General features: G+C 40.9%; 1 protein-coding gene across 4 annotated transcripts in view; it reads right to left on the bottom strand.

Moving 5' to 3' along the window:
- BMP2K (BMP2 inducible kinase) overlaps positions 1–17,036 on the bottom strand; it is a 109,350-nt gene that overhangs the window by 49,790 nt on the left and 42,524 nt on the right. For 3 of the 4 annotated variants that reach the window (XR_006175918.2, XM_008175613.4, XM_042856378.2), the window contains exons 4-7: positions 13,270–13,412; positions 12,713–12,834; positions 8,834–8,915; positions 5,326–5,458 (exon numbers count right to left, since the gene is read on the bottom strand). Coding sequence is in view for 3 of the 4 variants with exons in the window: in XM_008175613.4 (XP_008173835.1) it covers positions 5,326–5,458; positions 8,834–8,915; positions 12,713–12,834; positions 13,270–13,412 (480 nt within the window). In the remaining variant the exon portion in view is untranslated. Of the gene's footprint in view, positions 1–5,325; positions 5,459–8,833; positions 8,916–12,712; positions 12,835–13,269; positions 13,430–17,036 lie in introns of all 4 variants that reach the window. The other variant, XM_042856379.2, reaches the window with a different exon arrangement.

The following is a 17,036-nucleotide window of genomic DNA, read 5'->3' as shown; positions in this document are numbered from 1 at the left end:
TACTTTGCCAATTGATTTAGAATTTACTCATTTCAAAAAGTGGTTTTTACCTCTTTCAGACAAGTAATGAGTTAGAATGGTGTCTATTGCCAAGAGTATGCGGTTTATACTATATATTTTACTCTCTTCCTTGAATGGGAAGAGTAGAAAATTTGCATTACTAGTCCTGAAGCTCAACTGAATCAGTTAAACAGCAGACTTGTAAGGACTGCTAGGGATGCTATAAAACAAACTGCAAAAGCGCTACACTAATAAATTTAAAAAAAAAGTAATTAGTATTTTAGGAAAACTGAGTCTCTCCACCAGCTAAATCAGAGTTAGGTCTTCAAAACCTTCTTCTCCATTATTAGAATGAAAACAACTCAGGAGTACCAGCCTTCTTGAAAAGCATTTTCTGAAACACAGTAATGTAAAACTGTGAGCCAACTAACGGCGTCACAGCTGGGCTGATGTGTAAATGTTGCTGCATTTGGAACCGGCAACTTTTTTTTTTTTTTAATTAAAGGACCCAGGCAAAAAACCACACACACACACACACACACACACACACACACACCTCAAAACATAACCAAGTTCCATCTCTGAACACAAGTTATGTTTTCTGAACTGACACATAACCAGCCATTTCATGAGTATATTATTCTATATCAATGTTAAAATGATTAGATGCAGACTAATTTAAAAAAAAGTGGATTTTATACCAGCACCAATCCATGCGTCAGTTACAGAAACAGCATTATTAAAAACAATGTTAATCAATAATTCATTCTGAAGTACACTCAATTTAATCCAGTGATTCTCAAACTGTGGATCAGGACCCCAAAGTAGGTCATGACCCCATTTTAATGGTGTTGCCAGGGCTGGCATTAGACTTACTGGGGCTTGGGGCCCAAGCCTGAGCCCCACTGCCCGGGACCCAAGCCCACACCTGAGAACTTCAGCCCTGGGCAGCAGAGGTCAGGCTTCAGTCCCCCCTCAGGGGGTCATGTAGTAAATTTTGTTGTCAGAAGGGGGTCATGGTGCAATGAAGTTTGAGAACCACTGATTCAATCAGTAAACTACCACAAATAGGTTCACTATAGAGAGTAATGGCATGTAACTAACTAGTTTTGAATGCAATGCATGTAGTATAATAAATATTAATCTGGAAACACCTAATGCACTGGAGAATTAAGCATCCATCCATCCTACATTTTTAAGCAAGGAAAAGTTCACATATGAAGGAAAAATATTTCAGTAAAAGTTCAATTTCAATCTTCCAAAGTATTCTACACAAAGCAAGAAGGAAAGTATTTTGAGTATGAAATACTTAAGTGTTTTGAGATTTTAAAATAAATCACTTATTTGATTAAAAGAAAAAATATGAGCAAGCAAACCTATCTATAACTGCACAAAAGCTTACCTTTTACACATTACAAAGAAATGCAGCTTGGAAACCAAAGAGTTATATTTAAAAGTATCAGAAAGTTATATTTAAAAGTATGGCTCTTATGCTAAACAGTAATTGGTTTCTTAAACTTCATTTTGTAAATCTAGCCATGCCTGAAATCCCACACATTTCATCCTTTACTTTTAACTTGCTTCAATTTGTCACTGAAAATGATAATCACAAAGAATAACCGGACAAATTTATAAGCCTGATTTTGTATACATGATATTTATAAGACACTAAGCTAGTCATGTCCCATCTGTGACCTAGGCTCCAGCTGTTGGCCTTGAGGGGGACCACATTAAGAAAAAATGTTATTTGACTACAAGTGAAAAACGTGTTCTCTAAACAAGTTCAATTTTACAAACTGAAGTGTTCAGAACAGACCCATCACTTCAGGGAGGAGGCGGGGGCACAGTCTCATGCTACTTCCCTTACAACAGCTCTGAGGTGGGAGTGCTCTGAGCTGTGCTGTCCCTTCCCTGCTGCAGTTCTAACTCCATCACATCACCGAGGAGAGAAAAATTCTGGCTGCTCCACTGTCGGCTTCCCTGTGGAAGCCCCAGAAAGGGCTGTATAAGAGCTTCACTAGCTCTGCCTGAGCTGAAGGAGACACTAAGCAAAATACCACTCTCCTCTCCCATGCAAGGCAGACCAGGAGAAGTTGAGAAACAACACCCTGTTACAGCTCCCCAATTCTTTGCCCTGGGAAATGCCTCAACTTATGTCAGCTGGCTGTGGTCTCCAAGGGACAATACGCCAACTGGGCACAGCCCAAGTGTTCATTCCAACTCAAGTGTCCACCCCAACCGCTCACATGCCCCCTTTCCAGGAGCTATGCCTCCCTCTCCACAGGAGCTAGCACAGGTGTAGAGCTAGCAGACTTCCTTACATCATGGTAAATCCTGAACCATGCAAAGAGAGAACAGCACAGAGATTCAGCCCCAAAATATTGATTGTAGACACCTGATCATTCTGAAATACATTTGACCCTTGGGATTAAGAGATTGGACACTACTGTAGTAAAACATTAGCAAATTTCACCCTAAAAATGAGGTCTAGCTTCATTTCACATATTTGCAATAATCAAAGAGCTTAGTCAAAAAGGCTGGGGAAATACCATTTAAACAAGATGGCAAGAACAGCGTCAGATTGGATGGAAAAGTTGCAGTGTTACCACCAGCATGATCCTAGCCTGGCGCAAAAGTGCTGGAAATGATGGCATCAGAAGCACCTCAGAAAGAACAGTTTCAGGCATTGCAAGTAGTAGGGGGATGGGAGGGGCATGCAATTAGGACCTCAATTCCATTAAGTCCCCCAGCTAATAGAAGTAATATACTGCAGCTAGGAGAAACTGTGTGCAGCCATCCTCTGAAAGAGATACGTCACAACAAAGCTTTTGACAAACAGGAGGTTAAGAAGATAGAAGCCTATGGCTCAGAAGGATTTGGAGGCATATTTGGACTCATCCTGGATTTTAGTGTCCTGCTAAATAAATGACAAAATTACCTGCAGTCTTGTGGGAACCAAGACTACAGGATAAATTAGTCTACTAAAGTACACGTTGGTCAGAAATTTGTCAGTGAAGTCAACATACTGAGCTCAGCATTTAACAAGTTGCCAAATACAGAAACAATTCTAAAAATAGAAAAATCTTTCTTAGATTCTGAACAAGAAGTTTATAGCAAGGGCATTTCAGGAAACTTTAAAAGTATAATTTGCATCAGCCCAGGCTTTATCAAACAGTTTTGGGTAATAGCTTTACTGACAACCTGGGGAACCAACTGAGACACGGCAACATTGAGTCTAGGAATCAAGGAACGTCATAAGAAAAATGAATTAAATAGATCGGATTTGAAAGTGATTGCAACAAATTAAATGCAACTTTCAAATGAGAAATTTTTCCTCATCTCTGGTGGGCACAGCAAGGTTTCTGAGTTAATTCTGATTATAGTTCTGTTCATATTTTTGTTACCTTTCTCCAGATAGAAAGCAAATCAACAAATTTAAGACTGGTCTAGATGGACAATGTTTTCTAGAATACACCTTGCTTTATCTACAAACAAGGCAGCACTGTTTTTATTCTTTAAAAAAAAGTGTGTGTATAGGTACATTTCAAGTACTTTAATAATAATTACTCTAAATTTCTGATGTCTATGATTTAAACAAGATTTTCCCCCAGAATTTTAAAATTGTTTTTCTGTCCACGGTAGCTTCTTCACTAAATTGATTAGAGCAATATAGGGCTATATTTAGGAGCACTGCAAGGAAGTGCAGGGGAAATTCTGTGCTATATCTCAGCATGGTTTTATGGGTATCTGCAGAATTTTGGTATTACCAGTGTGTTCCATAAACACTCTTTTAAAAAAAGAAATGCATTTCTTGCTCCTTGCTGCAAAAGTATCCTTGCAAATATTGCATGAGTATCCTTTATAATAGTCCCCAGGGAAACCATGCAGAACTTCAACTACAAAAACTACTAACAACTACTCTATAAAAAACTATCTACAAGTATAAACGAGCTAAGAGATAGGGAACTGGAGATCAGCTAAGCCGCACTCCACAGTTCCAACGACCATCATGGGCAGCGAGAAGGAACTGAGGGGGCGCTGGATCAGCAGGGGCATATATCCGGCACCAGGGGGCGCCTCAGCCGACCCACCAAGTGTTGCTAGGGTAAAAATCTTCCACCAATCGTACAGGCGGTGCACGCACACCTAATTGGAATCGATATGAGCAAGCACTCGAAGAAGAATGTAAGTTTTTTCCAGCCTATCTGCGGTTCTGTCCTTTTAAGTTAGCTCAGGAGTAAACTCACAATTCCTCACAAAGGGGTGGTAGCTCAAAACTGATTTTTTAAAAAAAGACTGGCACAGTTAACTAGTTTTATTGAAGACACTACGTATTACTTAGGTTCTTACACCATGACCAATGCTGAAAGTTTTATAGATATAGTTAATTGTCCTATCAAAAAAAAATTATTTTTTTGGTCCTCAATGTAAGTTTTCAGCAAGGAGAAGAGAAGAGACGCTGTAAACAAGTGAGGAGATCTGCAGGGAAGGTCTTGAGTAAGGTGAAAGATCTCAGACAGGGATGCCTTTTTATAGAAAAATTTTAATAATTTTATATTACTTAATGGATTTATGGATCGCTGATTGGTATAGGCTTCTTACACCGCTCACACAGCTTGAAACCCGGGGACCAGGGTATGCCCTGTCCCTAGACCAAGTCCCTCCGGGGACTATCTATACCACACTTAACCACTAAGAAATACTAGAAACTACTAAAACTACTACTATTTACAGGTATATACAAGAAAACTAGAACCACCACTGGTCAAGTCCGCTTGCTAATGCAAGAGGAGCATTCCAGCACCGTCACTGGTGGTAAGAAGGAACTGAAGGGGGAGGGGTCGCCCCTTATACTGGCACATATGCACATGACTCCCGAGGGCACCAGAGCCAGCCCCTATGGGTACCACTGGGGGAAAAACTTCCAGCATTAGTGCAGGTGGCGAGCACACACCCCTACATGGAATGGATATGAGCAAGCACTCGAAGAAGAACTAAAAAGGAAACTTTTTTTCCCCCTTCATCAGAGCAGACAATTTTCCTTTTCAAAACATTTCCTCAAAGCAATGATCCCCCTTTCCTCCCCAGCAAAACCATAGATTTACTTCGATTTCTCAGACAGTGGAGATAAGGACTCTTCTGAAATTAGAACAAAAGGTCTAAAAGTGGTGTCAGGGCAAGGTTAGATTATGTTCAACCAAACCTTCAAATTCACTGATTTAAAGGACATTAACTATAAGTGCATATTGCAGGTAGGGAAGGTCACTAGTAGTAAGGTCTAATAAACTCACACAAAACAATTTTAAGTACCGCCCAGCTACTTACTTATCAAACAATGTACATTATGGGTATATCGGGAATTGTCTGGAATGGTAAAGTTTCCGTCACAAATAGCAACCTGACTCTCCCCAAAGGGAAGTGTGAAGAAACAAAGTTTATACAGCAAGCAGCCAAGTGCCTATAAAAAAGAGAAAAAGAAAAAGAAAAAAAGTATTGTCATTGCGAAGTCTAGATGGCAATAAACTAGTGTAAAAAGTAAAGCTAGATTTAATAAATAACTGAAATGCTAGTCACTATTGATGCCTGCATAGACATTGAACATGGTAGCATTTTGCGTTAACACTCCATTGACATAACTTGGGATGTAAGCAATGAAGTGATATAAAGCAGTTCTACAAGTGCTTTTTGTCCCACCAACTATATGCCAGAGAGCAACAAAGCTGTTAACTTAAAGAAATTCAGAGAGGAAACTTATGTCTGTTTTTTAATTTAAAAAAAATCTATTTTTTAAATTCAGATGAACAGTTCCAATATGTGTTTATAAAGAGAAATTGCATGTGGAGAACCACCATCTAATCTGTCAAGTAAGAGTCTTTGAACTCATGTTATTTTCCCATAAACTTTTTGATGTAATCTATTCAAGATGCACCCGTTTGGCATGTAGAAGAAAAGTAATCATGGAGTTCTCCCATTTCAGTAATCTGAAAAAGTTCTTAAGTCCTCATTAGGTATTACATATGTTGAAAATGAAAGTGTTATATTTCATACAATAATCAGTTTTACCCTTGCTTCATTTCCTGTGTTTTTAGTAATTAAAAGTGTCGTTGTAGCAGTGTTGGTCCTAGGATAGTGGAGACACAAGGTGGGTGAGGTAATATCTTTTATTGGATCAACTTCTGTTGGTGAAAGAGACAAGCTTTCAAACTACACAGAGCTCTTCTTACAGTCTCGGAAAGATACTCAGAGCATCACACTTAAATACTAGGTGGAAAAGATTGTTTAGCATAAAGTAGTTAACACATATTGTAAGAGACTATTCAAAGTAAAGTGACCCGTGAACACCCCTGCAGTCATAGGACAAAAAAATAGGAGGGTAGAGGGTTACAGATTGTTGTAGTAAGCCATAAATCCAGTGTCTTTATTAAGACCGTGATTTCAGGTGTCTAGCAAGGTTATGAATTTAAGCTCCCAGGCTCATCTTATGCAGGTTCTCTTTGAGAATGAGGACTGAGAGGTAAGATATGGAATGCCTGTTTTGTGAAAAGTGTTGGCCCATGAATGTTATGTTTTTGTCTTACAACTTTTACTGTGAGAGTTTATTCAAGAGAGTAATGACTGTCTGGTTTCACCCACACAGTTGTTACTGGGGCATTTAGTGCACTGAATGAGGTACACCTCATTGCCATAGGCATGTGTAGGACACATTGATCTTAAAAGGTATGTTATGGTGGGTAATGATCATACTAGTAGCAGAGTTAACTCTGCAGGTTTTGCATCTGTTATGGCAGGGCAGGGCCGGTGCCACTAGAGTTGATGTGTCCTGGTCTGTGGGGAGCTTGCTTCTGTTGATGAGCTTGGTGAGTTGGCGGGGGGTTGTTTTAAGGCCAGAAAAGAGGGTTCACAAAAGATTTTTCAAGGTGGGGTCCCCATCAAGTATGGACTTAATTGTTTAATGATACCCTATACGGGTATCATCATGTGTGGGTGAAACCAGACAATCACTACGCTCTCAAATGAACTCATACAGTCCTATGACTGAAGAGATGTTAATGTGCCCAATTCTCCTTAAAATGGTCTCTTAGGCCTGGTCTACACTACACAGTTAGGTCAAGGTAAGCTGCCTTACCTAACTCTGTAAGGATCTACACTAAAATTTAGCTCCCACTGATATAAGTCACCCACTACATCAACTTAATAACTCCACTTCTGTGAGAGGCATAGTGCTTAGGTTAACATAGGGCAACACAGCGTCCATGCAGACACAACATTTACATAATTATGTAAATATTGGGCCATGCATCCCTGGGCGGGGTGGGGCTGCAGCGGCGAGCCCTGCATGGCCGACAGCTCGGACTATCAGCCCCAGAGCCCCCGCTGTCAGTACCCCCCAAAGCCCCATACAGTTAAGTCGGTGGAAGCACTCCTGGTGAGGGGACACACTGCTGACAAAGGACTTAGTGTGGACACGAAAAGCCCCAGTAATTACTATGGTTGCTATTCGTCAACGTAACTTAGGTTGACTTAATTTTGTAGCGTAGACTTGTCCTTAGAGTGTGCGTTAAACAAAATCTTTTCCACCTTGTATTTAGCTACAACTCTCAGGATACACACTGCGATAAAGAACCCATGGCATCAAATCTCAGAGCCGGGTCTCCCCCCTCACAGGATCTCAAGGCCCAGCCTGAGCTCAAATATCTACACTGCAAATTTTATAACCCCGCAGCCCAACTCAGCTGACCTGGGCTAGCTGTGGCCTCTGCATATCTTTCCCAGACCTGAAGAGCTCTCCATAGCTCATAAGCTTGTCTCTTTCACCAATAGAGGTTAGTACAATAAAAGAGATTACCTCATCCACCTTGTCAAGTATGAGAGGGGTAGCCGTGTTTGTCGCTTTTTACAGATCCAGACTAAGAGTCCTGTGGCACCTTACAGACTAACATACATATTGGAGCTCATGGGTGAATACCCACTTCGTCAGATGCATGTCATGACATGCATCTGACGAAGTGGGTATTCACCCACGAAAGCTTATGCTCCAATACACCTGCAAGTCTATAAGGTGCCACAGGACCCTTTGTCGCTTTTTCCTCACCCACCTTGTTTCTTTAGCAATTAAAAGATGTTTAACAAACAGTACCAGCCATTCATCACAAATATTTATTTTTGTATTACATACCTTATTTTCTCATTGTTACTTTTCTCCTTGCGCTCAAATTATGTCCAGCTGGTTATTACTGAACTTTGCATTCTGATTATATATAGTATAATAATCAATAAATATAGCACTCTTCATCTTTAATGTACTCTGTAAATATTCACTAAACATCAATCATTAGTGATAATGAAATCTTATTTTTCAAACTGAACCAAACATCACTGACATGGCTGAATGCATTGGAGCTGGTCACCTATTCAGTCTGCCTTATTTAAATCATACTATAAACAGGTTTCTATTGAAGCCATTGTTAACAACTGAAGTGAGAGCAAGGGAAAATACTAATGTAATCTACATTTTGCACTAGTAGGAGAAAGAAAAAAAAATACTTATCTAAATAATACTTCCCTTTTTAAAGTATATCACATATGCCAATAATTCTCTGTAGGAAAAGACAAAACTCTTTATCACCATTTCCCACTGTAAATTCTCTACAGCTATTTCTCTTTATCACCATTTCCCACACACTACTTCTGTTGCAAGAAGCCACACCTTATTCGCTCACTGCAAAGCCTTTACTTTGTATTTTCTGAGATGTTAACTTCCCTTTTATCATTTTTTACTTTTAATAAAGCAGAACAACTCTACAAGAATTAGATCACCTTTTACATCACTTACCCAGATATCTGCCTTGGTAGTAACTGGCTTTCCGCCATAAAGATTGATCATTTCAGGAGCTCTGTATGACAGTGTTGTATACCTAGCAGAAAATAAGTCAAGTGGAACGGAGATGAAATGGAAGATTTGCAATATACCTTTATTACCCACCATTCATAAGCTAATACACACTAACCATTTTTAATATGGATAATTGTCCACTACATATTACTTACAGACTATGTAAAATAAAATAATAGAATCATAGACTTTAAGGCCAGAAGGGACCATTATGATAGTCTAGTCTGACCTCCTGCACAACTCAGGCCACAGAATCTCACCCACCCACTCCTGTATCAAACCCCTAACCTATGTCTGAGGTATTGAAGTCCTCAAATCGTGGTTTAAAAAATTCAAGGTGCAGAGAATCCTCCAGCAAGTGACCCATGCCCCACACTGCAGAGGAAGGCGAAAAACCCCAAGGGCCTCTGCCAATCTACCCTGGAGGAAAATTCCTTCCCGACCCCAAATATGGCGATCAGCTAAAAACCTGAGCATATGGGCATAGGGTGACCAGATCAGCAGTCCAAAATATCGGGACGGGGGGGGGGGGGGGGGGGGGGAATAAAAAAGGGGGGCGGAGCAAAAAAATAAAAAGGGCGTTTAAAAGGGGCTGGGGGCATTAGCAGGCCCCGGCCCCGCGCGCTGCCCTCCCCGCGGAGCCTACCGCCCCCCGGCCCACCACAGGCATATGCGGGGCGCGGTGGGTCCAGGCGGGGGCAGCGCAGAGCGGGAAGGAGCCGGGTGGGCGGCAGGGGCCGAATCCCCGCTGCTGCCAGGGAGCCCCACGCCTCTCCCGCCTGCTCAGGGCTGCGGCTCCTTCCCAGGGGGACGCACCTCCCGCCGCCCCGGCCACATGCAGCGCACGTCCCCCATGCCTACTCTCCCTCCCGCTGGGAAGGAGCAGCTGGACGCGTTCCGCATGTGGCCGGGGCAGGCCAGGGGGCGCATCCTGCCGGGAAGGAGCCGCAGCCGCGAGCGGGAGGGAGAGGCACAGGGCTCCCTGGCAGCAGCAGGGATTCGGCCCACGCCGCCCAACCGGCCCCTGCCCGCTCCACGCTGCCCCCGCCCGGACCCACCACGCTACCCCGCGGGCTGCAGGGCTGGAGCAGCCTCCAGGCTGCGCTCCCGGCCCCAGGTGCAGCGGCCTGGGCAGGAGCCCTCTGTCGCGGCGGGGGGCTCAAAGCTGAGCCCCCCGTCTCCCTCTCTTGCCAGCCCCCCTTTGCCCGCCAGGTGCCCGAGCTGACTCACCAGCTCCAGGATCCAGGCACCGCCGCCACCCCCTCCCTCCCAGGTTTGCGCCGCCATGCTGCAAGCCTGGAATGGAGGAGGAATGCTGCGTGGTTGGGGAAGAGGTGGGGCCAGGGTGGGGATTTGGGGAGGGAGCCAATGAGGGAAGGGGGGGGGGCAGAGTGCAACATTTCTTTTTTGCCCAGTGTCCTGACCAAACATCGGTCGAGACGCAGGACAAAGAAGCAAAAATCGGGACGTCTGGTCACCCTATATGGGCAAGACTCACCAGCCAGACACCCAGGAAAGAATTCTCTGTAGTAACTCAGATCCCACCCCATCTAACATCTCATCACAGGTGATTGGGCATATTTACCGCTAATAGTCAACGATCAATTAATTGCCAGAATTAGGCTATCCCATCATACCATCCCCTCCATAAACTTATCAAGCTTAGTCTTGAAGCCAGATATGTCTTTTGCCCCCACTGCACCCCTTGAAAGGCTGTTCCAGAACTTCAGTCCTCTGATGGTTAGAAACCTTCATCTAATTTCAAGTCTAAACTTCCTGATGGCCAGTTTATATCCATTTGTTCTAGTAAGTCACTGCAACATTCCTCAACAACAAGCAATGCTGAGTGGATTGATCATTGACCATCTATGGGGACATGGCAGTAAACATGCTGCTCATAGGTCAGCTAAAGTTTTTGTTTTATGGAAAGAATCTTTTGCTGTTTTTCTATATTCTTAGAAGAATTACACCAAATTACAACTATTGCAAATCAAATACACCAAGTTTATGAACACAAACAAGTTTGTCTAAGGTATCAACTGGAACATCTGATTTTAATAAAATCAGGGAAATGATCAATATTTAGTTCTTGTTATACATTATCTTTAGAAACAGTTAAGAAAAACTATCCAAAATTACACCTTAGATTGTGGCATTTTAACTTCTCTAGTTTTTTGGTATTTTGTTCACACTACTCTAAAGGTATTACACATTAACAGATCAGTCCCCTGTTGAAGTTCTTAGCAACATGAAGCTAATGCTAGAAATATGGAGCCTGGAAAGAGAAAGATGGAGATAGAAAAGCCAAGAGTGATTTTTCAGAGCAGTACATCTACTACTATTTTTTGGTAACTTTTCTTGATAAATACTGCACTCAAAGCCAAACTCAGATGCTGAAGTTACATCTTTGAACTGATTCTTGCTAGTTAAAAACAAAGCATATTCCAGGATATTGAGTCTCATATTTGCAAATAACTGCGTCTTTATAAAACGTAACATATCATTCCCAAATGTATGCATCCTAAATAGTAGTTTCAAAAAGGTGTACATTTATTTTCCATGTAAGTCCTGAATAATACATAGTTACACTCTAGCACCAACTATCTTTAGCAAGCAAGAAAACAAACAAATTTTAAACGTTAACACACACAATTTCTCTGATTAAACAAAGTGGAAATGGCATGGGTGTTACTGGATCCATCATTAGGATAGATCTAGATCAGGGGTGGCCAACCTGTGGCTCCGGAGCCACATGTGGCTCTTAAGAAGTTAATATGCGGCTCCTTGTATCGTCACCGACTCCCGGGCTGGAGCTACAGGCGCCAACTTTCCAATGTGCGGGGGGTGCTCACTGCTCAACCCCTGCCTCTGCCACAGGCCCTGCACCCACTCCACCCCATCCCCTCAGCCTGCAGTACCCTCGCTCCTCTCCCACACAGCTTCCTGCAAGCCACGAAACAGCTGATTGGGAGGTGTGGGGAGAGAGGGGGAGGCGCTGATTGGTGGGGCTGTCGGTGGGTGGGAGGTGCTGGGAGAGGGGGCGAGGGAGCTGATGAGGGGCTGCTGACATATTACTGTGACTCTTTGGCAATGTACATTGGTAAATTCTGGCTCCTTCTCAGGCTCAGGTCGGCCACCCTTGATCTAGACATTAGTAAGTTAGTATGAAGCCGTTTTCCAGTGTCAGCAATCATGCAGGCTGATTGAGTCTTTCAATAGCACCCAGATGTCTCAACACAGGATCAGGGCTTCACTGTGCTAAGAAACTGGCACTTCAAATAACTCTGAATCTAAGCTCTCACCATTCTGCAATTAACAATGTGTTGGTACAATAGTTCTCTTGTATGCTGTAAATTGCAGGTCAGGGGCCTAAACAGGAATAGTGAGGCTCAGAACACAGCAGGTTATTAGGGGGAAAGAGCTGAGACAGTAAAAGTAACATAAGGTTGCATATATTCTAAGTGGAAATGTATTACCTGGAGGCATCAAACTTTCTGTAATTACACTCGATTGTTAGTACATTCACTTTAAATTTTGCAGGAATTGTCTGTAGGGTAACTGAAATAGCATCAACATTACCAGGTATTCCTACTATCTTGCTATGCCTATTTTAGGTATTGGCATAGCCCCGATCATCACTAAGGAAGTGAAAAAAACATTACTGTTAACAGGAGTTGTGCACTTAAATCAACCACCTCGAACACTAATTTGTTCCTAGCTAGGCCCTTATGTTTCCATTAATGTATATAACATGTAATACATTCTGTGCTGCTAAGAAAATTAATTAGTGCTTACGAATAGTCATTTAAATGAACTTACTTTTTAATTTCTTCTTCAACTACATTAACACCATCTTTCTGAGGATTAAGGAATTTGTTAGTGGCACTGCCAAAGTCACAAAGGACATAGTTTCCATTGTCATTCAACAAAATATTCTCTACCTTAAAAGGAAAAATGAAACAATCAGATAAACTGACAAACTGAAAAATGAAAAAACAGGGTAGTGTCCAATTTTATAGAAAGCAGCTAAGTCTTCCCTCTAATTTTCAGTTAGAGATGACAAGCCTGCCATGTACTAATATTCTTAAAATTCAAAAGAAATTTAGCATTAATAGTAAAACTATAACTTCATCATCATCTCATTAGGTCATCAGTAGTGCCAAAATCTATTCTACAAGAATGTGATGCCTAACCTACCTACCATTTTTCATTTAATCTTCTGGGTACAGTTCTGTAGACAGACTCTGTTCCCCTCCTCCCATATAAGTGGGCAGCTTTTGCACACTATGCGATGTCTTCCACATTACAAGTCATCTTTTGACAGCTGCTCAGTAGCAGCAAACATTCAGCTCATTACCTTTTACAGGAACTCTTACCTTCAGGTCCCGGTGAACTATTGGCGTTTTGCAGTGATGCAACCTGGCAACAGCTTCACAGGTGTCACAAAATATCCTCAGTACTTCTGGCTCAGTAAAGCCTGTCTGAAGTCTCTGATTCATCTGATTCACGACTTGCCCCGCTACAGTAGAAACATAACTTTGTAAAAGTAACAACTCTTTTTAACGATCTTTCAAAATGTTGTGTGGCCTTTAATCAAACAGTTTGTGTTTCTATTTAAAATGTTGCCTACATGCACTATAGCCAATCAAAATTTTTCAACGTCTTGTCAAAAAATTAAACAAGTTCTTAATCAACCACTCCTGCTGTTTTCCAAACAAGGCTAATACAACCCCCACCACTGTTTATCTACAGAATAAACAGAGTTAGTTACCCTTAATTTTATTAATTCCTAATAAGAATCCACTGCTCCAAACAGAAGGTAATTCAGTGTTCAATCCCACTCAATCGTGGCAAAAGGAATTTTTGGAATTGAAATCTGAAACTTCCCCACACGAACACACTTGCTGACCTTCCCCAAATCCTTCCAAAGCTGAGAAGACACAAAAAACTACAAAAGCTATTATAATTTGGAAGTACAGAAAATAAGCCACCATTATACAGATGTCACTATTGCAATATTTGACATCCGACATCGCTTCTTCACCTGCCTAAACAAAAACTAGTTGATAAATATAGGAAAAGTATGTCCTCAGAATTAGAGTCATAGTAGGGAGGCAAAATTACAAGTAAGAAATCTTTTTTTTCCTCCTCTATTGGATTCACTGTCCTAGACAGAAGTCCTAATTCATAAGAAGTAACAAACATTCTTTATCACTCAACCACCATACAGGGAAAGTAATAGGAGTACCAGCGCAAAGGGTATCACAATGACAGAAATGGTTGTAGGACACGTTATAGCTCAGCTTAAAGCTATGGGGCTGCATGCAGGAATCAATAGGTGAAAGTTCTCTGGTCTGTTTTTTTTAAATACTGAAAGTCAGACTAGATGATCATAATGCTTCCTTCTGTCCTTAAAATCTATGACTCAGTGACAAAAGCAACCACTGCGTAACTATGTCAGAAATTAGAATTAAACAGAATAGGAAGATACAATGGAGACTATTCAATAGTCTTTGAACTCAAGATTTCCACATGCAGAAGGAATAATTTTCTCTAACACAAATTTTTTTTTTTAATGTACATCTTTATTCTGAAAAGCATGGACAACCAACAGATCTGTTGCCCAAGAACTGCTATCTGAAGAAAGCAGTTCACTTTTTCTATTTCAGAAAGAATATATTGACTAAATCACAGTGTTGCAGGATTTTTTCCAGAGAGGACTTATGTTTCTCCCTCCACTATGTTACATATCTCTGGCAGAATGAGCACCAAATTCTCAGAGGAAGTTTTTGGATTACTAGTAATCTCTGGTGATCACGGAGTCATTTCTAGCACTATATTCTGCTAAAGTGGAAAAAATAAAGGGAAAACTGGTTTCCCAGACAACTCCCTTGTAAAAGGATCTCAGAGAGCCAAAGAGAAAACATCTATTATCCTCAGTGCAGGCAGACATACTGGAAGGAAGGTGTAGTCAGTTCAGCAAGTGTGCCAGCAGAGAGGTTTCAGAAACAAAAGACTGTCTCCATTAGCTCGATTCGGACACCAATACCTATTAATTATGACTTCAAAGCAGCGGATCAAATGAGAAATGCATTTATGCTCTCCATTAATAATTAGCTCAATTTTCTACTCCATCTAAACGGCAATCCAGTTAAACTTACATTTAGAAACAGCAGTTTTTAAATTGCTCACCATATTATTCTCATGCTATACTTCGTTTTCAATTATTTTATTTTTCCCAGGAATGTATCTGTGTTTACTAACACAACTACAAAAACAGGTGAAAACTGGAGGAAAAAATTTAATTTTTCTGGGCAAATATCAGGGTTGATTTTGGTGGACAGAAGGACGGGGGGAAGTATTCAGTAGATTAATGCTTTGATGAATGGAACTCAATGTAGTTTGCTACAGAACTAAAACAGAACACAAAACACAACGCCAACTGTGAGTTTAAAAAAATAATATATCTCTAATCCCAAAATAAAACTTTTAATTTGAATAAACAGTTTACTGTTGTAGACTTAGAACTATTAGCCTATAAATATTTACTTTAGTAATTGGGCCACACCATTTGCAGCGCATACACTCAACGTCATCCTTTTCTTCCCCACCCTTTTTTTTTTAAACTTGAATACTTCCTTGTGCTCTGAAATGTATTCTGATACATATTTTCCCCATTTTAGTATGTCACAGCTTTAAACTGTTATCTGCTAACAGCTTGAAATGTATACATGGTGGGCGTGAGATTCATTAGTACGTTCAGATGCATACGCACTTCAGGAGCTTGAATGCGTGCCTGTTCATTTATTGTGTGCATCTTCTAGACTAATACATAACCTTACTTCAACAGGCACCTTTGCATATACACACACAGAAACTAATGTATTATCGTAATACATACATCTCATGCAATGTATTGTATTTTCCTAATAAATCAAGTTATATTTTATATACATGAATGATACAAATGTAGGGTGAAAACCCAAATAATACTTTTAGTAAAAGCTGGAATTTTTTTTGGGGGGGGGGGGGGGGTAAAAATCAGCTTAAACCAAGGGGCTGAGTTATACTACATATAGAATACTTTCTTTTTATGAGATTATGAGCCTTACTTTCAGATGCTAGGAAAGTGTAGCTCCTACTAGTTTCAAAACCACACTTCTTAGAACACAAGAATGGCCCTACTGGGTCAGACCAAAGGTCCATCTAGCCCAATAACCTGTCTTCTGACAGTGGACAGTGCCAGGTGCCCCAGAGGGAATGAACAGAACAGGTAATCATCAAAAGCGACAGAGTGTCCTGTGGCACCTTATAGACTAACAGAAGTATTGGAGCATAAGCTTTCGTGGGTGAATACATGCATCTGACAAAGTGGGTATTCACCCACGAAAGCTTATGCTCCAATACTTCTGTTAGTCTATAAGGTGCCACAGGACTCTCACTTTTTACAGATCCAGACTAACACGGCTACCCCTCTGATAGGTAATCATCAAGTGATCCATCCCCTGTCGCTCATTTCCAGCTTCTGGCAAACAGAAGGGAAAAAAAAATCAAGTAGTATCAGTTTACTTAGCTTACATTAATATCAGCAAGTGGACAAGCCATAATTTTTTTAAGATTTTACATACTGAAATTCAGAAGTTTAAATCTCAGAAGAAAGTGTGCAAAATCCAAGCACTACTCAAAATTTGAGCTGAACTGGTGAAGAGTCAAAAGAGTCAAGTTTTAGATGAACAGTTGCAAACTATACTTATACTATATAAACATATGTTTAAAAGACACTAAAACTATCTGCAGTGTTGTTGTAGCTGTGTTGGTCCAAGAATATTAGAGAAACAAGGTGGATGAGCTGTGTGGAGCTTGAAAGCTTTTATTGGACCAACTTCTGTTGGTGAAAGATAGGATATTACCTCACGCACTATTAAAACTGCGAAGTGAAGCATTGAATGAGGCAGAGGCAAGGGTCTGAGCAAGGGAAGTATGTGATCATGTAATTAAAGGCTGTGTCTCCCTTGATGCATTTTGATAAACAGAAGCTGCACAAATATCAACCTGAATTCTACTGTTTTGGTAATCTGAGTGCTCAACTTTACAACCTTAAAATCCTTTTAAAAGTTTTTTTCATGTAATTTCCTCAGTTTTC

Source organism: Chrysemys picta, chromosome 5 (assembly GCF_011386835.1).
Source record: "Chrysemys picta bellii isolate R12L10 chromosome 5, ASM1138683v2, whole genome shotgun sequence".
In the NCBI taxonomy this organism is placed as follows: Eukaryota; Metazoa; Chordata; order Testudines; family Emydidae; genus Chrysemys; species Chrysemys picta.
The sequence above is the reverse complement of the archived record's forward strand: the minus strand, read 5'-3'. Positions and strand labels throughout refer to the sequence as shown.